The following is a 26,806-nucleotide window of genomic DNA, read 5'->3' on the forward strand; positions in this document are numbered from 1 at the left end:
ACTGTTCATGGTACGAACTAGGTTGCATCCATTTTTATGACTGTGGCAATATTTACACTATATAGTGTAATAATAGCCTCAATAGTGTTGCTAGATAAGGAATTCTGTGCCCTAATTTGAGAAAAGTTTAAAGCTGTTGAAAACAAAAACTTGTATTTTGGAAGTTTTTTTTAGTCCTGGGCAAAAATCAAAACCCTAATCTTATTCCTAACTCTAACCCTTCCTAACTTTAATCCTAACTCTGGCAACACCTGATTGTAACCATGGCATTAAGTGTAGAAAAATAGCCACTTCCTATTTTTATATATATGACTTGACACTTTTCACTGCATGATGCATTGTAAAACAACCTTGTTAAAACAAGAATTTCATTAGTGGTAGGTATGTTGTCAAGTGGTGAGAGTGCCTACGCAACACTAAAAAACTGTGGTTTTACAAGGCTTCTGGATGTGTCTCAGACACTTAACAGCATGGCAAAATACCTGTTAGCAGCTGAATTGGTGACTACATGTCCCTTCGCTGCTTCCAGCTCCTGTTTAACTGCAAGTATGTGGTTCTCTGTATGTAGTCTCAATAGTCAATCACAAAATAAAATAAAGTCATAAACATGGCTACTGGCTAGTTCTATGGAAAATTGTTCATATTTGGCTTGCAATGTGCCTTTATTACAATGCATCCAAATAAAATAACCATCCGTGGATGAGTAGTTTCATACCACTTTAAATAGTCTTGTTTTTATAACTTCCTACTGGGTCATGCAGAAAAAATACATCGATAAGAAGTAAACTTTGCATAACTTTGTATTGAAGTAAAAAATGTCTTCACCTGAAAAGGAAAGTGCACATCTCAAAGCTGGACATCCTCCAGCAGGTATGGTTACATTATGTATTTGTTATATGGATGTCAATCATTACAGCACTTCAAAGTAAATGCTCTTGGGTTTAATGTTTTAACCGAGTCGAAATAAGATGTTTACTATGTATCTGCACTCTGCAGTCTTATACTTGTCATAAAACTAGACGTTCCATGTTTTGTGTCTCGACAAAGACACTTAATGGCAAGCCAAAATAAGGGGAGCAGCTAACTCGAAGATGCCACTTTGCTGCTTCCTGTCGTCTGTTGTATCGCATCTGTGATCGCAGTGTACTGTATGTTATCGCAATGGGCGCAAATAAAAACACGATTATTATTATTTTGCAATCAATCATTTCAAAGATTCAACCCACTAATAGATAATGAAACATGATTGTTTGTATTCACAGTGAAAGCAGGTGGAATGCGAATAAAAGGAGCCAGAGTTCATGAGCAAAAATTGACGAAAGAAGAAACTGAATCTCCATGGGAAGGAGACCATGCAAAGGAGTGAGTATTCTGTCTTACATTATGCCATAAACGTTTTTATCTAAGTCACTTCTTTGTTGGAAAGAAATACAAGACAATTTAAACAGTTACGCAATCAAAGTTTTTGTTTCTATTTTCCTCTGACCGCTTTGCCAATTCATATTGCAATCTGCAGTTCTTTAAGAAAATTAAAGAAGTTTAATTACTTTGTCTCTATCTTTTTAAAGGAGTACACAAACAGTTGTAGTATCTGGAGCAGTAACTCACGGTGATAAAGACTTTACTCCGGAAGCTGTCAAAGTAGCCCATGAGAAGCCTGTGCCAACTGCAATCAAGCCAGTTATGAACAAACAGGTTAATAGAACCATTCAGCAACCACGATAAACTGAAGATTTCACCCCGACACTGCTTAAAACATTCAATCGAGCATCGTTATAATTTTTTGGTACATTTTGTTGCATATCCAAGGATTAGGTATGGTGTGGTGGCTTGCTTGTTATCTTTTATGACAAAGAAATGTAAATACAATGAGTTAGTTAGAGTATGTGTAACAAATTCTTATCTGCCGAGTTCCACATTCTTCAGTAAGTTGTTACTAGAAAGTAGCATAATATTTTTTCTCAAATTATTTGACGTTTTGAAACCTAATTCCATACTGTTTTAACTGCCAAATTATTTGTCTTTTCTATGAGTTTTTCAAATAAAGTTGTGGCATAAGAACATATCGGAATGCTATTTTTAGGTGTTCAAAACTTAACAACCCTTGCACCATATTCTGCCGTTATCTGATGTGGTTGCACTGTTTTAACAAGATTTAAACTATTTTTGCTCAATTTTGTTCTAAACATATTCAAAACTCTTTGAAAGTGAAAGTCTGAGCATTTGGGTGAAGTGTTGCATGCATTTCAATTTGCTGTGTATATTTTCTCTTGCGTAGTAGAACTAAGATGTTGAGTTGCAACTGTTAAAATAACTATTTCAACTGTTGAAATGTGTTGCCCGTAATGTTATGCTTTAACGTTCCCTACAAACTTGTTTTCCTCAGTTAAGTACTACACAGTACATACAGGAGGTAACAAAGTGCTGCTTTATGTTAATCATCGCCTTTGATGACTTGTTTTAAAGAAGTCTGGGATCGTTCTTACCTTTGAGTTTTTAAATCTGGTATTTATGTAAAAAGTTAAATTCTTCTTTGAAATGCTTTGATGGTATAATCGGTATTTGCTATTTTTTGTGTGTCACAGTAACGAAATCCGGTTTGCAATCGTGGATTAGATAATTAGTTCGATCTTGGATATTTTACTCATTTCAATTAAATCGACAAAAGGACACATCCAATGCTTTTCAACCTTATAGAGAAAATGGCAATGTAATTTCGCGGAACTAATTCAAACCTTTTCAGCAGAAGCTTAAGCTGTACCCTAATATTTTTCATTATCAATCTCTCGAATACCGATAGCTCAACATACAAAGTTTCAGCTAAAATGGCTTAAAACGGGTTAGGGCCCCCACTGACAAGTCTGGTTGTTTATTGGGACTTTTTCGTACCGACGGACCGTGCCGACGTGTATTCAATCAATCATTTGAAAGAATCAGATTAGCGTATGGCAAATGCCCAACATCGTACTGTATTACCATTTGAAGACATAATTCGTACGCAGTTTTGTGTTTGTGGGAGGTACTGTCATCCATTTCAAACGCTTCTTTCAGCTGCCATTTGACGCTAATTCACTGGCGAGTTGATTGACTCTTATTGTTTGGTTTCGACAAAGTCGATGGTTTGATGCAATAGTTCCATTGAAACCTCCCTGTGTTTACTGTTTATGCTTCATCACTGATTTACGTCATTTCGATGTTCTTCGCTTTTCGATCAATAAAAAGCACGCTCGATTTCACCAGCCACATTGTGTTCATCTTCACATAATTATGAAAAATGCCGCTGTGATGTTAATGCAGTGCACTATAGGTTGGCCCAGTGGCGGCTGGTGAGTCCCAGAAATGGAGGTGCTGCGGCCGGGCTTCGCTCGACCACGTGTCTGCCGAAGGCGAATAGCCTACAACGGCGGGGGGGTCTCTTTCAGAAAATTACATTTGATTTGGTGCATTCTGAGCATATTTTAGCTCTAAATTGTGATACAAGTTTAAGGTAAAACTTGGCTTAAAGGTTTTGCAAATGTGCAATATTTTGAAGGGGACGATCAACAAACATATGTGAATAACACGTTCTTAATGATGAAAGAGAAAATGCTTGTTTTTTTTTTTCATTACCTACTCGACAAAAAGTTCTCCCGTGGCCTATGTCACTTTACATTTTGGATGTAGATACGTTGCTTGTTGCATGACATTTAAGTAGTTTTTTCCACAGATGGGAAGTAGGCTACAGTAGATCTATCCTAAAAAGTATCAGTTTTTCTAGTGCCTCCGTATTTGTGTTCTTCTTTAACTAAAACTACCCTAATACTAATCAGCGAAAATGTAAACTACTAATTGGTTTATTGCGTAATATTTAACAATGCGTAATTTCACAACGTGAAGGTGGATTCACACTGGTGTCGCTATTGCGTCGTAAACTACTTTTGACGTCACCACGAAGCCAGACACAGTGCATCGACTTTTCACACCGCCTTTTTTCACGTTCTGCCCGATGTGCTAAGACAGCACATCGCTTTGCAATTCGTTTGTACAGACAATTCAAGAAAACACGCGGCTCTACGAGGTCACGATCGATGCCTCTACGACGTTATGCTCATGTGCTGTTTCAAAACAGCACATATTTCCTAGCACGCAGAGTTTCCAAGTATAAGTTACACTTACCGTATAACAGTCAGCAATTCTGTGAACAGAGAACATAAAATACATTTTGGGCAGAATAAACGCTAAGATATTTGAGAAACTTTTAAGGGAGTGCTGCAGCACACACTAGCGAGCCGCCCCTGGGTGGGCCACCAGTTCAGAGTTGGATCAGTTACATAGTTTCAGGTTCAATTACAATTACTGAATTACAACATCAAGATTTTTACAATTACATTATTCTGAAATTTTCAAATTACAAGTACAATTAGTTTGAAAAGTAGTTAATTATCCACTTCAATAACAAACATTAAATGTTTCATTAGTTTTATCCAACGAGGATTTTTATAGTTTGATAATATCAAAAACAGTACGGTAGTAGATTTACATTTGATAAAGATTTTTAGGTTGCGAAAATTGTTTGTAGCACTACCAGTTTGTTCGTTTTTGACGTACCGGTAGGCTACAAAAGTTGCCAGCCATCGAAGAAAGTCTTTCTGCTGGAGCTGATATTTGATCACAACAACTTCTGGTTTACGTACATGTGGCCGGGAAGTTAGGCTGCGCCAAATTAGAAGTTGCTTTGTATTGAAAGCAATAGAGTTGCTTATAAATAAACAACTTGCAATGATTTTTAACGATTTGACAGTTATTGGAGACAAGAAATGCACGTAATTTGGCTTGAGGCCAAAATGAGACTGCAAGCCAGCTGTGTGATGTGCTCAGCCGCTTGCACCAAGTTGAGTGATCATCATACCAACGAGCATAAGGTCGGTGTGTCCTTCATCCATCTGTTCAGCTCAGAGCTACATTACTGACAACATATAGCCTACGACTCCTTGGTATAACCTAACTGACCCACTCCGAAGTCTCTACGATTTCCCAGTCCAAGGATAAATATTCAATCAATCCATTCTAATTTTTCCCACAACTTATACACGCTGGTGACTTCAACTGCCAAAACACTGACTGGGTTATAAAAACACTAGTAGCGACGGAGAACTGTTGGCCGACTGGGCCGCTACCAACCATCTTGCTCTCCTATAGCCTACAATCTAAAGTAGCCTAATTGACTCCGAATTAAGCCAAGCATGTAGAATCATAACTGGCATACTCCGTCCAACACCAATATCCGACCTCTGTAAGTAACTTAGCAACTATAGCTCCACCTCATATCCGAAGAGAAGTCGCTACAAAAAAGGAAAGAGTAAAACAAATATCCGACCATTACGCCACCCTCTCTGTGAACACAAACGTATTCCAACAAGACTCAAGTCACGCAAGAGCTTCATCAAAGTCAGCCCATTGGAACACACAAGCGCGGCAGCTGCACGATTAGAAATGTGGACCTCTGAGCCCGATAGGACACAACATCCTGCCATACCAAGACCTTCCGAAAGTCTTCAACAAACTCCTACCCTTGAGAGAAGAGAGTTGTGCTGCCTAAATAAAGCCCACTGCGGAGTCGGGAGAAATAAAAGCAATCTTTTCCGATGGAAGATGACTCCTGACCCAACGTGTGATTGAGGCCTAGACATTCAGACGATAAAACACATCCTCACCAACTGCCCCCTTAGCCCCTCATGTGATGACAACAACCTCAAAAACATCACAAACAATGCTCTTACCTGGCTTCGACACTGGCGTGACAAGCTATGAATGAATGAATAGCCTACAATCAAAAGAAAGAGCCAGTTTCCACTCAGATCGCTGGAGGACAACAACAAACCTGACTTGGCGTTCGCAAGTGTCGGCAGTTCTCTTCCAGACAGACGTGCGATTGAGATGTTTCTGCGGTCACAACACCGACCGTTAAAATTTTTGTCACTTGTCCCGAACGCGATGGAACTCGGACAAGTGATCAAACGTGCTTTACGACGGGTGAAGCGATGGCACTACAAATACAATACAAAAGAGCCTGCTGCAATCGATACAGCTTCTTACTATTAAGTCTTACTGCAAAGTTGATTACCGGTACAATTTTTTTCTCAGTTGATGAACGCTTGATCCAAGCAACCTTCACTCCAATTATAGGTCTTTGCTCCTTCAAACAAGCCTCCCATCCACTAATATGAAGACACACACTCAGTAGCGTAGGCCAGGGCTTCTCAAACTATGGGTCGCGACCCCAAATGGGGTCGCGTAATAAAATTTTGGGGTCGTAATGAAATTCTAGTGCCGGTGGGTTGTAGTCTTGCCATGATGTCAATTGACCGCAACCGTCGGTGTGAAAATATAATGATCAAAATGATCCGTTTTAATGTCATTAACGTGGATGTCCCCATAATGCAACAAAACTTTAATTGCAACAAAACTGTTGGTGTTTTATTTAAATCCAAGATGTTGAAACTTGACTTTAATCCGATCATATATTTAAATGAAAAACGTATCTGCTTTGAGACCTAGTGAAATATTTAGGAGTAATAATTAACGACTTGCTATCCGATGATGAAGACACGAAACGACAATTACGGTCGTTGTATTGTGCTGGAAACATGTTAATAGCAAGGTTTTCCAAATGTTCGATTGCTGTTAAAAATGTGTTGTTTCGTTCCTATTGTATGCCTTTTTATGCCTGTCAACTATGGTGCAACTATCTTTCATCCAGTAGTAATCGCTTACGTGTTGGATACAATAATTGTTGCAGAATGTTGTTTAATCTGCAGAGACGACGCAGCATCACCTCTGCATTCGTTGATAACAATACCACAACTTTTCAAGCTCTCATTCGTAAAACATTATACCAGTTTGTAACACGATGTAACTTGTTTTCCAATCAATGAATTTATGAAATAATGCCAACAGACTGTTACTATCAATCCTTGTATGTGGTACAATGCAACTCAGCTCTTCGGAGTTGAGTATCTGCTTTGTTTCTACATTTTATGTTTGATTGTAAAATGGACCATGTTGAGTCTGATGTAAATAAATAAATAAATAAATAAATGAATAAATGGGGTCGCATAGAAATGTATTTTTCAAAATGGGGTCGCAGAGCAAAAAAGTTTAAGAAGCCCTGGCGTAGGCTATACGCAGCGGGGCATTGGGCCATGCCTCCTCCAAACATGCTGATTTTTAGCGTTGTTGTGATTGTGTAGTGCAGACGTTATTGTTCAAGAGTGGTCTTGGGTAGCAGGGCCATAATAACTGCCCCTCATACTTACAGGGGTGGGTTCACAAGTGTTTAGGGCCCCACTCATTTCAATTTGTTCAATGATTTTTTTTGGCTATTTGAAATAAAAATAAATGTTCTAAATGTTGTTACAGAAGCTGTATATTATCGTATAAACTACGCAATGCCCTATTTACCGCTTCCAAAACCCCAGTTAGTGGGACCACATCTCTGTTTAGGGGCCCAGCACCTTTATTCATATTTAGGCCTAGTTGGCATATTTAGGCCTAGTGGTCGTTTTTCGACATTTTTATGTAAACAATGTTGGTAGGCTGTAGCCAAACAGGCCTACTGGTAGGCTACTATAGCCAACAGGCCTACTGGTACTATAAAAACTCAACATTTTAGCCTATAGCTTAGGTTGCATCCATCGGTATTGTAGGCTATTGTTGGTCATCATTCGGAATAAATGATTTTAAATCAGCGAAACCAGTAGCCTAATCTATGCTAATTTGTTGAATAATGGCCTAGCCTACTACGCTCTCGCTTTCTGGGAAAATGTGTTTCAACGGTTGATAGCATAAGACTTGAAGTTGTCCAAGCTTAAATGCTCATGAAACGATGAAGATGTTCAACAATGACATCCAGAAGCGTTGGCAGGGATTATCCAGCGTATAGGCTATATCTTTGCATTCGATGTGATTATTTTTAATTCAAAAACATTTTAGGAGGGGGGAGGAGCCTGCATACGGAAGGAAACTCCACTTTGCCAAAAAATTTTAACTACCGTACCTTGTTAAAGTAGACTGTTCTGCATTCAACCCAGCGTCTAATTTTATTACAGACAAACAATGCGTCATTCTGACAAACAATGCGTCATTCTTTTCTCTAGCTTTGAGTTTCTGTAGGTATTTCAAGAGTGATATAAGCTACATGTTTTGAAGACGGCCTTTTTCATTGCTAAATTATCCTCTGCAAACAGCCCTGTAAAATCTTTTACGGTACTTATTTTAATTAAACTCCATAGCCCTTTGCATTGTTGTGTAATCAAAGATGGAGTCCCAACACATTGTGGAGTCAGTCTGATGTTTTTAATCCGAATTCACAACCTATAGTTTGAAAAACATCTTAGATAGACCTACCTTTAGCCAGTGTTGTACGTGTCAATGAAATAAATTGACGGCGTCAGCGTCACCGCGAATTGCCTAAAAACTTTACGGCGTAAAGTAGGCTACTGCTTCAGCTCGTAAAGAAATTGACGGCGTCAGCGTCAGCGCTAATTTCTAGCGCTATTTTAGCCAGGGTCTCACAAAACGGAAGTATTTCTACCAAGTGTAGGCTAACAATAGCTATAGCCTAATAAAAGAGCAGGTTTTATGTTTTGAGACTGTATTGTAATTAGCTGCTTTAGCTTATTAGTTATTACTTTGTAGAAACACAAGCATTTCAAAACATTTGTTCAGTTCAATTGTTTTTTATTTCTGACCATCATATCAAAAACAATTTACACGTCAACATAGCAAGGGTCGAGAAAAGGTAGAAGCGACAAAACACGAACGTTAAAACGTGCTTGTGACCGAAGTAGGCTAAGTTATTGAGTTGAAAAAAAATTGGCACGGTCGCAACACCTTCAGAAAAATTTAAGATATAAAAGGAAAAAAAAAAATAAAATGTTATAAAAAAACAACAAATATAGGCTACAACATATATTTAAGCTATAGATTTATTAGCCCAAATAGCTTTAGCTGATATATTTAAGATTTGTATGGACAGTTGCTATGAAGATTGGCCATGGTGCGTTATCAAGAGTGCTGATGGTCGTGAGAGGAACACGTCTTGATGCGTTTAGCTCATAGCAAAGAAGAGCAAGGCAGGCAAAGAAAACCCCACAAAGAAATCCTACCACGGGCAAAGCCATTTCAACCGCAACGCACCAGGCCTTGCACAAGCTATAGCCTAAATTTATGTTTTATATTTTATTTTTTTATAACATTTTATTTTTTTATTTTCCCTTTACATCTTAAATTGTTCTGAAGGTGTTGCGACCGTGCCAAATTTTTTTCAACTCAATAACTTACTTTGGTCACAAGCACGTTTTAACGTTTGCGTTTTGTCGCTTCTACCTTTTTCTCGACTTTTGCTATGTTGACGTGTATTGTTTTTGTTATGATGGTCAGAAATAAAAACAACTGAACTGAACTGAACTGTTGTGACCGTGCCAAATTTCTTTCAACTTAATAACTTACTTCGGTCACAAGCACGTTTTAATTCAATTCAATTCAATTTATTTTTCTTTGTCAGAATGCAAAAGAAATGATATGGTGAAAAAGAAATACAGTAACAAAACTAACAAAAAGAAAAGGTGGCAAAACCTTAATGGTTTAAGACGTGCATGAAAGGATCTAATATTGCGGTATATGCATCAATAAATATAGTTAAGCACGGCCACCAAACCTGATTAACGTTCGCGTTTTGTCGCTTCTACCTTTTCTCGACCTTTTCTATGTTGACGTGTAATGTTGTTTTTTTTTCTGTGATGGTCAGAAATAAAAACAACTGAACTGAATTTATTTTAATATATTGTGAATTTTCCCTTCAAAAAATGAACATATAAGTCACGCATCATTTCTGCGTTCGTAGTAACAAAGCAACGGTCAGAAAGTCAGAGTCAACCGACCATGTCCAAGAATAATAGAAAATTGGTCCCGGTGATTTTGAAAACAAAAGGAAGCAGTGAGACAATGTTACCAGTTGAAACAGGTCTTCTGTTTTGTTTGTTTTGTGTGTATACAGACTAATTACAGGATTTAAACTCAACGGATAAAGTGTGAGAAAAACTACTGTTGCAGCAGTCGCAACACATGTTTACAGTAGTCATGCAGTGATTGATAAGCCTTGGTATAGGAATATTTGGTATTGGTAGGCTATTCAAATAGGCTAGTACCGGTATGCCTCTTATTTTCAATTTTGGTTGTTAGTATTTTTTTTTCTAATGCATTGATTGAACTTGAAGTTTGCTTGTATTAATAAATTGATTGTTTTCTCATTTAGCACAGTTATTGTCTAACAAAGAGTTTGTAAACCAAATGAAATTTGCTTGATTAGACCAAGGCAAGGGCTGCAGCCTGCAATATTGATTTAAATAAGAAACATTAAAGTTGCTATAAATGCAAAGATAATGCTTTATAAACGTTTTTTTTTGTTGCAATCTGTAGCATGAAAAATCAGATTAAAAGCTGTGTTAAATTAATTGGCATTTAATCAATGTGGCAAATGTCAAACTGCACCTCTTTTTGAATTTGCTTGTATATATATATAATTGTTTAAATTTTTAGTTAACAAGGTGATGTTTTAATGTGTTATTTTATTGCAATTGCCACATCTTTCATTTAAATCTAATCAGTTTAGTGTTTTGATTTGAGCAATAAGAAAAAGTGTTACCGGTATTTATTTAAATTTTCATGGTGTGTTATATTCTCTCATCACGTTTTCGGTGGCTGGTCGATTGTTCGAAAGACATTTGGTTGACAGTCAATTGGTCGACAGACGTTTGGTAGACAAGACGTTTGGTCGACAGACAATTGGTTGACAGACATTTGGTCGACAGGACATTTAGTCGACAAGACATTTGGTCGACAGGACATTTGGGTTAGAGTTAAGGTTAGGTTAGGGTTAGGTTAGGGTTAAGGTTAAGGTTAGGTTAGGGTTAGGTTAGGGTTAGGATTAGGGTTAGGTTAGGTCAGGGATATCTATAACTACGGGATTGGAAACTCTGTGGAACTGAAAACCATTTTATACACCAGTAGGGTCACTTTTCTTTGTGCGCTGCTGTGATAAATAATCACATAAATTGACCTCAAAGGGCAGCAAGTGGTAGGCTAAACGAACAACCAAAAGTGTAACAATCAATTCACCTGCTGTAAATTGTAAAGACTGCGCTTGCCTGGTTTGTTTATTTGTTTGTATTCCATTAGTGCAGTCATGTAGTATTTTGTTTGCTGCTTAAAAAATTTCCAGAATGACTATTGGTTTTAGTTCTGATAACATTGTAAACGTAGCCTATTGGTTTCGTACCGTACTGGATTGGTCTCTGTGAACAAGTTGATGATACAACAGCACATTTCACTGATTGCTGAACAGTCCTCATTTACTTCTGATCCGATTTGCAGTACGCAAAATGCTAAAGAACAACAGTAGGCGGTTTTTGGACTCATTGCATTCATTCATTTTTTGGATTCATCGTTTTTTTTTTCTAGCAGCGTAAATGTACTTTTAATCTTTTATACATCAATTAAGTTTTAATGTGAGTGTACATTTTGTATTATTATTGTAAAATCGAATTGTGTATATCTTTTAGTGGGTATTGTATTTTGTTAATCTTTCTGTAGTCGTAGTAATGTGATGACCCTACTGATGTATAGCACTGAATAGAGTTTCCAATCCCGTATTTATAGATATCCCTGGGTTAGGTTAGGGTTAGTTAACCCTAAAATGAATCGTTCCGTCGACCAAATGTCCTGTCGACCAAATGTCTTGTCGACCAAATGTCCTGTCGACCAAATGTTTGTCGACCAAATGTCTGTCGACCAAATGTCTGTCGACCAAATGTCTGTCGACCAAATGTCTTGTCGACCAAATGTCTGTCGACCAAACGTCCTGTCGACCAAATGTCTGTCGACCAAATGACTGTCGACCAAATGTCTTTCGACCAATTGACCGGGTACCACGTTTTCGAGGGGTGGTGTATTGTAACTCCGATATCCTCTACTGATTTACAGCAGTTGGTGTGTTGTGCATGTGCAATTGTGCATTGCTTTTAGTGGACATACCTGTTGTGGGATGCACAATACGCTTGCAGGCTGTGTATTTCAAATTCTTTGTACTCCAGGTGAAACTTATACTATCATGCTTAAGTGACTAGGTCAGGGTTACTCAACTAATGTTAACAAAGGTCCAGTTTTACAAGTTGAATATTTTTAGCGGTCCGGTGAATAAGTTATTTCACACGCAACCACGAAAGTGAAACCATCTGTACCAAACCATTTTTTAGGTAAAATGTAACTCGAATTGGATTTCTGAGAAAGCGTTGGGGAGTCTGTGAGTCGAAGCCCCCCAGCAACTAGGATAATCACAGTAAAAATTGCTTCCTCCCAGTAGAAATATGTTTAAAGAAGCCCTGAAACGTGGCAAAGAGGTTATTTTTCCAAAAGCTTAAGGTCCACCATTAACACTCAGAAGGTCCGGATTCGGACCGCGGTCCGCCACTTGAGTAGCCCTGGACTAGGTGATCTTAGCTTTAGAGACTATGCCTACTATATGCGATGTGCATAGCCACTAGCCTACTTTACTACTACTCAGCATTGCTATAAGTTAAAAGGTAATTGCTATGAGCTAAAAGTTTTACTAGCAAACTGAAACAGCTTTTAAAAACTACATCGAAGCAGTTTTTCAAGCTGACTACTGTCATTTATTTTTCATTGACTATGTAAAGGATCTTTTTAGACGCTTTTTAATGAATTGTATTTGGTAGTTACACAAATAGAGTAATTTGTTTACAATTGGTACAGGATTATTTTCATACAACTTAGACTGGAATTAGTCTTTGTAGTTTTCAATCAATTCTTGTCTACCACTTTTGTAGTGAACTATATGAATTAAATATATGTGAAATGAAACGAGGAAAAGCTCGTGCAAGAGGAGCTAGTGCTGACGATATCTTTATTGGAAGTAATCTTCAAAAGTCATCCAGAATACCTTCCCCTAAAAGAACACCGACTGGATACACAAGTCGCAGAGGAAGTCGAGCTTCAACCCCACAACATGAAAGGTTGATTAAAATTCTATGTTTTAAGAAACTATTTTGTATTGATTGCAAGAACTGAAGGATGTTGTGTAAGCATAAGTAAATTACATTTGCATATTTTGATTTTTAGTTATTAACTTGGCACACAATTGTATAGTAAGCCTAACAATTGCGATTTTATATGCCAATTTTATAAGTTTGAATTCTTATTTTTTCTAAATGTTAAAAAATTTCTTAGTTTTAAAAAATTTCAATAAAAATTTCATTAAAAAATTCAAATTTCTTAGTTTTCAATGCACATTGCACATATGTAGACTACTGTTACCGTAAGAATACTTTGTGCACATAGAAGGAAATGCAGAGGGTATATATAACACTAAACTGATAAAATCAAATTCATCTCAAAGCTTTCATCACTCAAAGCTTTATCACTACATTATTTCTATTCAAATAGAAATGTTTAAATACTATCTACAACATGAAACATTAGGTCAAGATCATCAAGCATGTCACCAACGCGTGCAGGAGCTGTTAGCCCTTCCTATTCTAGTAAAAGTCTTGAAAATTTGAGTCCCATTCGACCTGACATGGGAGTATCTCGATTAAGTGATTTACAAACAGGTGAGAATGACTCGACTTGCTTGGCAAGCCCCAAGTTTCCTTTTGGAAAGCTAAATAACACCATGTTTGCAAGCATAACTTCATTAAAATGAGCATACTTTTATCATGGGTGCCTGCTTGAACATAAAGGATCACTGTTTGTGTTTATAAATGGTTTATGTACCGTAGGACACTTATTTTCCTTTACGTTTACTGATACACAGTGTTTTTTTGTTTTGTTTTATGCATGGTTATATTTTATTGGTTTATGGATTTAGATTGAACTGTTTTCAAGCGTTTATTGAACTCTTATATGTTTCAGTATTTTAGTTAAGACACAATAATCTAAAAATATTTCCACAGAGGGAGGCAGCAGTAAGAACTTTGTTCGATACATCAGCCCCGACATGATAAGACGACTGTCTAAGGAAGATCAGTTTGAACATATCAAGACCCTCAGTTTCAACTTAAGTGGCGAAAAGAAAATCCGGGTAACATGCTTATTGCTTACAGTAAACCTTTATTTAAAAACACAATGGAAACATTGACTAATGCAAGAAGCATTCAAGAAGCAAGGACCATATTTATAGTACAGTATTTGTACTGAGTATATTATAAGTATTGTTTTGAATAGCACCATTTGTTTGTTTTCTACATTCTTTTTATACAAAAAAAAGCAGACTTATACTTAGCGTAGATCATGATTTTCAAGGACAAGCAAAGTTCTCTCCATGAAACTTTAGATTGTGCTTATATAAAGACTTTACTTACTTTGCACCTAAAGTTACATTAAATTTATGTTTTTATTGCATATATAAATTGAAACTACATTTTATTTGTTTTTAAAGTTAATATTATTATACTTCTGAATATGGTTAGTTTGTAAAAAGCACACATTCTAAGTTAAATTTGGTTAATTTGAAAGCAAGGAAAATGCTCTCTTTACGTTAGTTCAAATTTTGTATGCATTGAAGCTACAAAGTTTGCTTTTTTAAATTTTATTGATCATTAAAAAACTACACTTTTTATTGCTGCTATAACATCAGACATTCGTCATAATGAAATGTAATTGCAAGAAATAACAGTTTGCTTGATTGCACGGGTTCAGATTCTCACAGCAGAAGATAGTCTAAAGGTTAAATATACCTTTGTTTAGTACATCGAAAACTTGGATGGATTACGGAACCTAACAACATTGATATTGCGAGGCCACATCATTCAACGTATCGAAAAAATAGATCATCTCACAAACCTACGACATTTAGATTTATCTAATAATAAAATATCGTAAGTTTTTGTTTTGATTCGCACATTGTGAACCTGAACATCTAATTTGAAACTTAAAATGGATTTGTGATTGCAGTTTGCTGTTGAACATCTAATTTGTGTAACTAAGTGATAAGAGCATGAAGGCGTCGGTTTGACACCTACCATTTATAAGTATGTTGCTATGTCACTCAGATATACAATAGCACACCTGAAGGTGGACACGAAGATTTTCATCTTTATTTCTCTCTCCACTTAAGTCTTCCACCACCATACATTAGTTTGGACTAGAATTTAACAAAATCTTATTGTGTTTTATCAAGCCCAGAGAATGAATCAGCAACTATGTTTTTCAGGAAGATTGAAGGGATGGAAACATTGGTTCATTTGCAAGTTTTAAATTTGGAAGAAAATTTTATCGAGCGCATTCCTCTATGGCTTGTTAAGAAACTGCGTTTATTGCGTATGATAAAGCTGGCACATAATAATATATCATCGGTAAGTAGGACGAACAATAATTAGTGAACATGTATGGCCTTTTAATGTCGTCGTTCTCAATGTTGCAGCGGTCTAAAGAAAGACTTAATTTTAGCAACATGTTTGCAGCTAATTTTTTCCTAACTTTAAGGAAAACCAGATAAAATTAATTTACAAAAAGCTAGAAATATTCATAAATTTTATTGAAAATAACCATGACGCATTATTATGTTACTATTGTGATCATTGTACGGTACCGAACCGATACTTTACTTGTAAATCTACTTTTATATTAGTTATACGTTACTTGTAGTAAAAGAGTGTATACTTTCACGTGTTTGTGACAATTGCGTTTGGTGAACACCATCTTCAATCTTCACCCAGGAGCTAATCATGGCAAGTTGTTTTCCAGCTAACCGATGTTGTTCGTCTAAGAGGCTTCCACGATCTCCATACACTCACAATAGCCGGTAACCCTCTCTGTGAACTACCACATCACCGATCCTACATCATCTTCCACCTGAGAGTCCTCAATCAACTAGATGGGAGGAATGTATCTTCCTCCGATCGTGGTGATGCCTCATCCCGATTCTCCCAAGGTAAGGAAGAGGAGGATGCTTGTATGAATACAAACACAGCACAAGATGGCTGTCAGCATCACATTGTAATCGTAATCATTGTAATCACATTGTAATTGTAATCGCTCACGAGTCAACAAGTTTCTGTTTGTTATTCAGTGATGATTATTAGTTTTCTTTCAATATTGTTTGATAAAGTGCAGATAGCAATATGTCAGATAACTTACCGATTTTGATCTAATACATGTTCTGTCTAACATATTCAAATGAAAGTCCGCCCCGTTAGCTCAGTGGTTACACGCCAGACTCAAGATCAAACGACGCTGGTTTGGCTCTCGGGCTGTGCGCTTGAGCAACGCATTTTATGACTAGTACTCTTCATTCAGCGATATCCATTAAGAATAAATCACTGACGACAACACTTCAACAAGCTGACTCTTCACTTTGTCAATCTTCGTAACTGTGCCTGCGTCAGTGGTTCAAAGCCTTTACAAGTAGGAACTGCCAGGATTAAGCTCCCAAAGAAGCTTTTTCAGTCCGAAGATAGAGATTCAATCAATCAAAATGCCTTATTGATTTAAAAGTAGGAGAGAAGATAACAAAAATGTCAGATATAATCTAAATTCTAAACAAACAAATTCAGAAAGAAAAAATTCCATGAGATGAAAAAATGAAGAATATTTTATATCAAGAGTTTTAAAGTTTTTAAAATTTTCAAATCACCTTTGCGGAATCTCAGTAGTGTGTTATACTGAGGATCATTGAGCAAATCTTACTAAGAATGTCACTCAAAATACTTGTTAATTATTACAGAGGAGTTGGACAGGTTAAACAGAGAACTACAAAACACCAGTAATCAACTCCAGCAGAGTCAAGAGCTTCAAAACAAGTCCTTGGAGGAGCTGGATTTGTTGGTGGCCAGGGAGCGGGAGATGCAGGAACGAGAGACAAGAGGATTGGAGAGTAGGGAAGAGCTGGAAAGAGAATTGGACACAAAAGATGAGTTGGTAAGAAAACTAAGAGCTATCGGACATAGAGAAACTGGGAGGTTAACTATATCAGTTAGTTGACATTTAATCTCTAGACAGTTAATCACTTCACCGTTTGAACACTTCTTATTGCTATGTAATATACGTCATGTTGTCGCTATGTATGTTGTAAGAACAATGTGCTATTTTCTTTCGATTGTTTAGCTTCAAAGAATAAGCCATCACAGTGATGCTGTTACTACCCGCGCTCATAGTTAGTGACAGCATAAGCCACACTTTCTTGGATTCCACGTTTTTGTTGTTACTTTTTGTGATCATATTTTGCCGCCATCCTTCATTGTCGTGTGATGGGACATATAATCGTATGGCGAGTGACCATGATGGCTTGCATGGTCTTTGTTGTCAGCATTTTAATGTATTTCATCCGTCTAATCTTTGCCCACAATGCCAGTGTGTATTTAAAACCACTTGTTATTATCAGAAAGTTTTATATACAGCTGGTTGTCCAAATGTCCATGCCTGATAAGCGGTTCTCTACTAAGTTTTGGTTTGAATTTATTTTAAACACCTTGAAAAGACAATGACAACTTTCAGTTGAAACTTGTGGTTCTTCAAACGGCTTAGTTGTTTTTTGCCATGCCCTGGTGTTGTTGCAGGTGCTTTATTAGTAAAAGGTTTTCGAATAGTTTCCATTCTCTAACAATAATATATAAGTTTTTTGAACTAGTAACGTTGTAGTTAACACTTGGAATCCAATTGTATTCTTTTGCACATGCCGTTGAATCAACGTCAAATGACGGAAGAGAGAACCTAACTGCGTTTCGCTCATGAAGCTAATTTGTGATGAGTTGAATAAATTAACTTTTTTCTTTAAATTTAAAATATTCGATTATGTGATAGACGAATTGCTTGCATCTTTTAAATGTTTAAAGTCATATTTTGGTGGTAATTATTATTAGCAAAGTCATACCAACTACTACTGTTCAATTTAATAACAACATATTTTGTTGAGAATCATACTCCTGGGTGTTGTGTATGACAATGGCGAACAAAAAGTTTGTTTATTTATCCAACTGGTTATAGCTGTCATGGGTACCATCGTACTACATTGTTGTGACTTAAAAACTCTGTCGGTTGTGAGGAATCGAAAATTCGGTATTTAGTGCAAATGTTGCGTAAGAACGAAACGGCAACGCAGAGGAGAGGCAAAATCACATGGCGCTTAATTGCGCAAGGAAAAAAACACAGTTTCGAAGTGTCACGCGCTCCTTCACTAACATATCATGTCTTCACTTGTCAAGAAAAGTAACCTTCTAATCAATCTAATGTCTGCGTTGTTGTTCCAGCTGAAGAAGAAGGCGAAGGAATTACAGAGAGCCCAAGCAAAGCAGTACCAGCTGGAACAGGAGCTTGCCTTTATCAAACTGGATGCAAAGTTTGAGCCTCTCGACGTACGTGGCACTGACAATTGTTGCGTCATACCGTATTGTTTTTATCTTCTTGTAGGTTTGAGCAGTGGTAGCGCTACTAAGAACTATCCTGTTTTTTCTGATGACATTGGAATGCTAGAAAATCATTTCCATTCCTTGGGTTTCCACTCTTGAAACGCGTTTGTTCGAGAGATACGACATGCACGAGCCGTCTTGTATGCGATCTACACTCTCTTTGTCATCACTTCATCGTCAAGTACAAAACGATACTTCTAAATACTCATTATCGGGCATTGTCAGGGTTGCCAGTTCCAATGGGACCAGTTTTTAGATTACAGTTAGGGTTTAGGGGATAGTTAAGGTTATGGTCTGACAACCCTTAAAAATGTCTCCCATACCTTAAAAATGTCTGCCATGTTTTAAAAATGTTTGCGGACCTTAAAAATGTCGACACTGTCCAGTGTTGCCAGTTTGTGGCTTTTTGCTAACAATACCTGACAATGGGTATTTAGAGATACTCATGTACCCATCCAAAGTAATCAACAAGAGAGATTACTATTTGAACATTTTGTTTCGTTGTTTGTTTTATGTAAAAACGACGTATATTTTAATAATTTCTTTAACAACGTAGATCCCCCACATGGAAAGTGGAGACGAGGTAGACAGTCCTTATTTAGGGAAATCCCGGTTCAAGAGAAACGAGCTGGCAACAGAAAGCATGGTTCCAGCTACTATGCATCAGGTGAGGAGGATCTTCATGGAAATGTGCGTTGCTAACGATGTCTAGTGAAGTGTTATAAACCAAGTCCATTATTAACAAACAGTTCTCGATTGTCTCTTGCAATCATACGATCCTCGTTCGATACCCGAGAAGCGATTTTGGTGAAATGACAGCGTGGTGCAGAGGTAATACCTGAGGCTGATTTTCGACCCCCTCCCAGCTATGTCAGTTGTGCTTAAAAGGCGTTTTACTTTTCATCCGTTGGGCTAGATGAGGAAAAAAAAGTGTTGGAAAGCGTGTATTTGTAAAACGAATGGCATAAAAATGTATCTTTGCACTACGTAACTTAATGCCCTTACAAACGTTTATCGTCATATATCTTCTTTCTTAGATCAAAGCATCTGACGACCAGTCAAGGCGAGACCTGGATGGTCAACTGGCGGAGAAACAGCGACAGTTAAATGAAGGTAGCGATGTGAAAGTGGAAAAGCCTTGCTCTATATTATTATTCGCTTTAAGATTTCTTGCATTGGATGCTATCGGTGTCGTTCAAACTTGGACCATTGCTTTGTGTTTGTATTGAAACAATGTTATAGTTGCTTGGTCCATCTTTCGATTGTAGCAATCGTTACTTTGTCCATCATGCTTCGTCGTCACCCTAATTGTGGTTTACCCCTGGGTAAGTGGCAATCACACGGGTGTATTTGTATACTGTGCACCCCTTGACATCATTAGTTCAACCTGTATTTCCTTCCAGCCGCCGAGAGACTGGCTGGCCTACAGAGGGAACTACGAGAGACTCAGAACCAGGTTGTGGAAGCTTCGCAGGAACTCAATAAACTGGAGGAGGCTGCTACCGCTAGAAGACTGACGGAGGCCGAGAAGCAAAAGATAAGACAGAAACTGGCGGCTAAAATACAAAGAATCAATCAGGTTTGAAATGAAAAGTTGCTTCTTTGACGATAATACTTTGTGTACTCAAGCAAAGAATCTCACTAAAAGTAAAAACCAGAAGAAACCAGTTTAAACCAAACCGCATGAGATATTGAAATATTTCTTTCTTTCCAGTGCTTCCAACTGTCTTTTTTGTTTCTTGCAAACCAACTTTTAGCAGGTTCCGGAAAAAACTGCGACTTTCTTTGAAAGTGTAAAACGATGGATACAGCGCTATATAAAACGCACACGTTATTATCATTATTATAAAAACCTTTTCAATGTTAAACTAAGAATTTTGTTGATTCCCAGATGAAAGGTGACGTCGAAAATCTTGAAAATGACCTCGCACGTTCCAGAGCACAGGTTCAAAGGTCAAAGCTAGCTTACGATGAACTGAGGGCGAAGCTGAAGTCACTGGACCCGAACAGCACCGAGCACGTGAGCATCTAGTGATGTGTGAACTATTTTGACGCAGCAATTGGTTTTGTGACATTACTCGTAGAGAGTAGTTTTCGAAACAATATTTGATGGTATTTTGAGCTGTTTAGTTTCCTCTAATTAAACAAAGTTTTCTTCTTTAATTAGTTTATTAGCTTCTAGATAAATTAGCTTTAAGTTCTGTGATCTTGGTCAAGATTAACTTCGTTTTAATGTTAATGATTAAATATTTGATAAACTCACTATAGCCGACAGAGTTTGTCATCTTCAGCACAAGGGTGTTTGTTATTATATTTGTATCATATCTATTTACATCAAAATTCAGTTACAATTATTTTTATAACCTCTACAACCTATTTCATCTTTGCTGGAGATCATTAGAAGGTTCTTATTCAAATAGAAAAAACTTCCTATTTGAATAGAATAGAATAAAATTCTCTTTTGATAAGAACCTTCTGATGATCCCCCTTTTAGGGTGAAACAGGCGGTAGAGGTTATTAGAAAATAGTAACTGAATTTGATGTAATTTGCTCTGCTTGGCTTTATTGCTTGGCATTGAGCACTTTTATATATTAATAGCATTTATTGTTTGCATTTATTTATATTGTATTTACTCAAAGTTATTTTTAGATGTTTTTATAGGACGATGATAGCTTATCGAACCGTTCTTTCATTTCAGGGGTTAGTCCGTGCAGAAATGGGGGAGAGAGAAGCCGAGATCCGGGGACTGACGCAACAAATTCGTGACAATGAAAGCACGCTGGACCGATTGTTGAAGAACATCGCCGTGGACACGGATGCCATTAAACAACTGGAGCAACAACTGGAGAGAGGTTTGATATCTCAGATTCGATACTGTGATGCAACAACTAGCATATTTCATTTGTGACGTCATCCACCCATTAAGAACCTCGTTTAGCAACAATTAAACGAAAACTAAAATTGAAAAATTTGGTTATTTTTTCACCGTTCACGTTTTGTCACATCATTATCAGGAAAGTGACCGATTCTTGTTCTTAATTTCCTATTCCCCAAAGTTGAGGTTGAGGTTTGTCACAGTGCAATATCACATATAAAAGAAATTCTTCTCTGAAGATGCGCGTTAATATTTTGCGTGAAACGTCGGTAAATCACCGCATTTCCCCAATAATTGCTTCAACTTTTTACTACTGTATGACCTAGTGATTGTAGATCATAGGGATGCGAAACTACATCCGCTTGTGGTTTATCCGCAACACTAGAAGGGTTATAATAATTGTATTTTTTTTTGATTTACAAAATAATGTACTTTTTATGGGTTATATAAGAAGAGTGAAGTTAGTTTATAATTTAAGGTTTTTAATTAAAAGCAAGCCAGCAGCAAAGCATAAAAATGTCAATTTGGCAGTTGACCCTTCTATTGTTGGCGGACAACGGAGTTGTGCGTCCCGTAATGTATTGTCCCTATGTATGACCTAATGAGTGACAATTACATAGTTTTACACTGAAGGGTGTTCTTTGGTAAACAAGTGTTTTTCGCCAAAGAGATGTTGAAGATCGATTTTCAAAGCGAGGAATAGAGATGATACTTGAAAACGAAAGATCTAACGACATCATGTGATTTATTCTTTTGTTCCTCCAGGGACTACGTCGTCGGATGATGCTCTCCGCCATGAACTAGAGGATATCGTTGGTGGATTACAGGACTACCTCATCAATGTCCGACAGAAGGCGGATGCACAAAGAGCGGAGTTTGACAATCTCCTCCGGGATAAGGAGAGACTGATCAGAAGACTAGCTGCTTTGGAGCAAGAAAAGACCATGATGGCAGCTGATGCGGATGATTATACCCAACTCCAACAACAAGTAATCTTCTATGGGATATGAGTGGTTGATAAAGTCCCACTAAGACATGTTACTAACGTTTTTTAATAAAGTAATCTAACCTCAAAAGTCTGAATTCAATCTCAGCTTTAAAGTTTCTTCACTTGAAACTGCCACTTGTTCATATATTTGATACAGACACTTCCCGATTAAGGTTAGCGTTGGAAAACCTTTTTATTCCGAAATTTTAGCCACTGTTCTTGAAACATATTATGATTTCAAAACTTTTCATAACTCTGATGCCACAAAGTTAGTTTCCCTACAACACCTGTTCCATTCAGTGATGAAGTGTCATTGTCTAGCTTTTGTTGCCGCCACACTGCAGGTCTCGGTTCTAGGAGAGCTAAATGAGCTCCTCCAGGCAACACAGGACTTAAATGAGTCCATCCTGGGTCAAAGATCGCTTCGAAGTCCTCAACGAAGCGAGAATCCTCTTCCTCCTAAATTAGCAAACGCGATATCCTCCGGGAAAGCTACTCCGCAGGAGATTGAAGAAGCTACAAGGCTCACAGTAAACCCACACGAATGCCACCAATGCAGCATCACCTTAACATACAAGATTCACTGTTCACGCGTTTGCTTGTCACTTGTCAAATCGTCAGATGGCGTCATTCACAGTAACGTCGTTGAGTTTATGTTTGTTGGACTTCAGTTTAAGTTGGCATCATATTTTGTCCATATCAGCATCTGCTAGGTCCCAGCCAGCAAATCCATCGTTTTACATTGATTTAACGTCTGCAGATGTTGAACCGTAAAGGATTGATTTGCTGACTGGGTTTGAATTTGGCTTCGGTCTACAAATCCAACACGCACCGCACTGGCTGTCTTGATTATTTTTATCAGATTCTTTGAAATAGAAGAATTTTGTGTTTATTTTAAATACGTTCCTTTTTTTCCTCAGCTGTTTGGAGAGTTTGGTAACGATCATTAATGTGATCACGTGACTTGCTATGTGGTGTCATCGGTGTTGAGGAGAGATTTTAAATCTTGTTCTCATTGTTAGTCATCCACATCATGGGAGTTGATTGCCATGCACAAAGCATCATGCTGTTTGTCAACGCTTATGATCATGACTAGTTGCGTGCTTAGGGGGCAAATAACAGCTTTACAGACGAAATTGTCTTTCTCTCTCTCTCTCTTTATTTTGCTTCAAAGACGCCTGATTTCCATCCCAAAACACCACGGTTGAACAGCTGTCTGCAATGACTCCTCTATTTCTCTCTATCGTTGGGCTCTTGAATTTTAAGTGAAATGCAATGAACAGATTAATTAGCAATGACAACAGATATTCTCTTTTGATCACTGCTCTTGTGGTGAAGGTTAAAAACAAGGATACTTGGAGTGACTTCATACTTATTATAGGAAATTCTGCTTTAAATGTTCAGCCCGTGGTTTGTATTATGACTCCTCCTGACCTTTTGAATCAACGTATTTTGACCTCGAACACAAAAGTTGTTTTCATTACCAGCAAACTAGCTTCCTTCCCATTTTCTTTTCTTTCTTTCGTTTCCATTTCCACCTGCCGCTACTCTGCTTTTTCTGTAACGATGAGACTATAGGCCGGTGCTTCCCCTAAGTACGCATGATTGTCGCATGTTTGTAGTTGTTGTCTGTTGGCTGAAACATTTGCTCTTTTTACATTAATTTAACGTTGCCAGATGTTAAAATAATCTAGTAAGAGTAGGTTGTTTCATAAATGAGCTAGTCTCTCTGTGGAGAAGAATTGGATGTGACTGTAAAAAATGGCAAAGCAATTATACAAAAATTGTTTGCTTAAAAATGTCAGTTTAAAATTTAGGAAAAGTGTGCCACGTGTTCAATATTGCACATTCACCAAGCACTGTAGCAACACGGCTTTAGCAGGCTTGCTGTGTTCATAGGTGGTATGCTCTTTTATTAATTTGCAAGTTTTTGCTGGCAATTCATGATTGTACTTACAATGCCTTACGATATTTTAACGGTCGCACAAAAACACTGCGTTTATTATGACCTAATAAACCATGTAATAATTAACTTATCATGATGTAGTAACATGTAATAACTTATTATGATGAATATAACTCATGATCAATGCATGTGATATGGTGTGTGTGACTAATTATGCTGTAATAATCCACGAAACAACTTCAGTCGTGACCATCAACAATTGCACTGATTTGTAAAGTTTAATAAATTTGTGTTCATTTCGTTCATAGTTGGTGGCTGGTCTTTTTTACAGCAATCTGGTATTTGATTATGAGACTGAAACGACCGCTTATAACTGGCCTTTCCAATTGCAAAAGAGCGACTCAAGATATATTTGTTTGTTTAATTTAATCTGATCACCTGATCCACTTGCCAGCTGGATGCTCTGAACAAATCGATGACGGAGATGCAGGAGTTGAATACCTCACTGCAAGATGAGGCGTCCGCGCTCGGGAAGCATGACGCCGAACTTCAGGCGCAACTGGCAGACGCTGAACAAAGGATCGGCCAGTAAGTGCGACTTGGTCTATTGTGGACCTTGGTTTTAATGGGTTTTGTAACCATCATCGCCCTAATCCAGGTTCTCCCCATTGTTGGGGGGGGGGGGAGATTTCTTTCTTGCTGGCAGCGATTGTCTCAACTTGTCTCGATTTCAGATTGTCCATCACATCTTCTTTCCTTAGCCCGACTTTGTCTGCTCTTTACATGTTCTTTTTGACGTCCCATTTCCGTTTTCTACCCACCTTCAATGTTAATGCCTTTCGAAGAAAACTTCCTCCCTCCTCAAGATATGCCCAATCCCTCTTACTCTACTTGTACCTGAAAGTTGTTCTATACTATCTCTCATCTCTAGCTTATCCATCCATATGGCATTTTACAGCTTACTTATTCTGTCATGTCCCACCTTGTATGTCTTAATATCGTATTTATTTTCCCTTTGCTACAAAAAATACTTTGCCCCTAATGTTATTTATGATACAAAAATGATAAGAAAGTAAAATTGATTCGGTACGGTATAAAAATAATATCATTAATAATAACATACACAATTATACATGAGAGCCCCATTTATTGCGCAAACTATGCTTCGACGTCTTAGCACTGCTGACTGGGGTGATTTGCATACCTTGCCTATTTACAGCAACATTGATATACCGCAATTACCGCATATCTATCGTTTGAGAAAACTGTCGTCAGCTTTTTAAAGTTTGCGGTCATTGTCAAATACGACTTTATCAATGTGACGTCATCACTAGGTTGCACAAGTCGATGCAAGAGTCGGGCCGGCGCAGCGAGGTGGACAAGGAGACCCTAGGGCGACAGATGGAGGAGATGGCCAGACTGCAGAACCAGGCTGGCGATAGAGAGCATGAAGCGGCTGCATTGCGGAAGGAGCTCGATAAGTTGAAGGTGATGAATCTCTAGTAACTGAAACGCGGTTAATACTCGTCTACTTTCTTTTGAGAGGATTCCCACAGTCATAAAGACACAGCCTAGCCACAAACGTTGCAGTATCGTGCCATCAATTTCACCCTCTGATCAGTTTAAAAATAGAACTTTGCTTTTTATCTGACATTTAATTTTCTTGTGCATCGTCAGTAAGGTGTAGCAGCGTGTCAATTTTTAACTTATTGTGTTTATTTGGTCTCAAATAGGTTTTGACACTCTCATTTTAGGGTTCAGAAGTGATTCTTCCACCTAGAATTCTAGAATTCAGAAAACTTGTTGACAATAAGTTCAAAGTTTTTGACACTTTGTTTGACACTTAGCTCAGTGGATTGACTCAAGTCTAGATCGCGTTAACATTGAAATGACAAATTTCCTCCAGAATCACAATCGTGATCTCAGCAAAGAGTTGGACTCCCGCAACCGGCAGTACCGGGAGAACATGGACTCCATGCTTAGTCCGGAGGAAGTTGCAAAGAGGTTGTCAGAGCTAAATGACGCATTGAGGAACGGTAAAAAAGGGAAGTTGAGGAGTTCCCACCCAAAGGACCCCCTAAACCGCGCCCTGGAAGGCCTCCATGCAACAGTTTTCGATCTAGTTGGTGAGTCTGGTCTGTTTGAGCAACTTCTCATAGTTTTAAGTGGAGAAAAACATGACGTGTTACTTTCCTACCAGCAAGCATTGCAAATGATGTAGCAATGTTGGCCAATCTATTTCAACTAGCCAAAGTTTTTATATTCACATTGTTTTGACGTAGTCTGACGACGTTGAAACAATGTAAATATTGCAGCATTGCTCGATGCATCTTATAACTTTGTATCACCAATTTCACGTTTGCAAATTAGAATTTAACTTTATCTTTAAGTTTTCTATTCCATCTTTGATTTGTAGATAAGGAAAACAAAGATAAAGAAAAAGCGGAAAAAGCATTGCAAGCCTTGGAAAAGCATGTTGCAGATTTGAAAAGGAAACTGAAGGAGGTTTGTGCCAAATTTCAACATTATCTGAATAGCAAGATTTTTCGACAATTCCGAAACATCGCAGTTGCAG

The 26,806-nt window shown here is 37.7% G+C and overlaps 2 protein-coding genes across 2 annotated transcripts in view; both read left to right on the plus strand.

Annotated features, from left to right (window-relative positions):
* The first annotated feature begins 759 nt into the window (after nucleotides 1–759).
* Nucleotides 760–3,239, plus strand: LOC145774159 (death-associated protein 1 homolog). Its single transcript, XM_082585330.1, has 3 exons — nucleotides 760–870; nucleotides 1,263–1,362; nucleotides 1,569–3,239. The coding sequence occupies exons 1-3, from the start codon at nucleotides 816–818 to the stop codon at nucleotides 1,723–1,725; spliced, it is 312 nt and encodes a 103-aa protein (XP_082441456.1). The 5' UTR covers nucleotides 760–815; the 3' UTR covers nucleotides 1,726–3,239.
* A 9,658-nt stretch (nucleotides 3,240–12,897) lies between these two features.
* Nucleotides 12,898–26,806, plus strand: part of LOC145774087 (centriolin-like) — a 40,802-nt gene continuing 26,893 nt past the window's right edge. Inside the window, exons 1-18 of the mRNA XM_082585235.1 lie at nucleotides 12,898–13,070; nucleotides 13,537–13,667; nucleotides 14,010–14,137; nucleotides 14,803–14,933; nucleotides 15,269–15,410; nucleotides 15,802–15,988; nucleotides 16,781–16,974; nucleotides 18,303–18,407; nucleotides 19,018–19,128; nucleotides 19,499–19,574; nucleotides 19,865–20,040; nucleotides 20,353–20,481; nucleotides 21,161–21,314; nucleotides 22,103–22,326; nucleotides 24,686–24,819; nucleotides 25,566–25,719; nucleotides 26,138–26,357; nucleotides 26,648–26,736. Coding sequence (XP_082441361.1) covers nucleotides 12,913–13,070; nucleotides 13,537–13,667; nucleotides 14,010–14,137; nucleotides 14,803–14,933; nucleotides 15,269–15,410; nucleotides 15,802–15,988; nucleotides 16,781–16,974; nucleotides 18,303–18,407; nucleotides 19,018–19,128; nucleotides 19,499–19,574; nucleotides 19,865–20,040; nucleotides 20,353–20,481; nucleotides 21,161–21,314; nucleotides 22,103–22,326; nucleotides 24,686–24,819; nucleotides 25,566–25,719; nucleotides 26,138–26,357; nucleotides 26,648–26,736 — 2,643 coding nt within the window. The 5' untranslated portion in view covers nucleotides 12,898–12,912. The remainder of the gene's footprint in view (nucleotides 13,071–13,536; nucleotides 13,668–14,009; nucleotides 14,138–14,802; nucleotides 14,934–15,268; nucleotides 15,411–15,801; nucleotides 15,989–16,780; nucleotides 16,975–18,302; nucleotides 18,408–19,017; nucleotides 19,129–19,498; nucleotides 19,575–19,864; nucleotides 20,041–20,352; nucleotides 20,482–21,160; nucleotides 21,315–22,102; nucleotides 22,327–24,685; nucleotides 24,820–25,565; nucleotides 25,720–26,137; nucleotides 26,358–26,647; nucleotides 26,737–26,806) is intronic.

The sequence above is a fragment of the Aplidium turbinatum genome, chromosome 7 (assembly GCF_918807975.1).
Source record: "Aplidium turbinatum chromosome 7, kaAplTurb1.1, whole genome shotgun sequence".
NCBI classification, from domain to species: domain Eukaryota; kingdom Metazoa; phylum Chordata; class Ascidiacea; order Aplousobranchia; family Polyclinidae; genus Aplidium; species Aplidium turbinatum.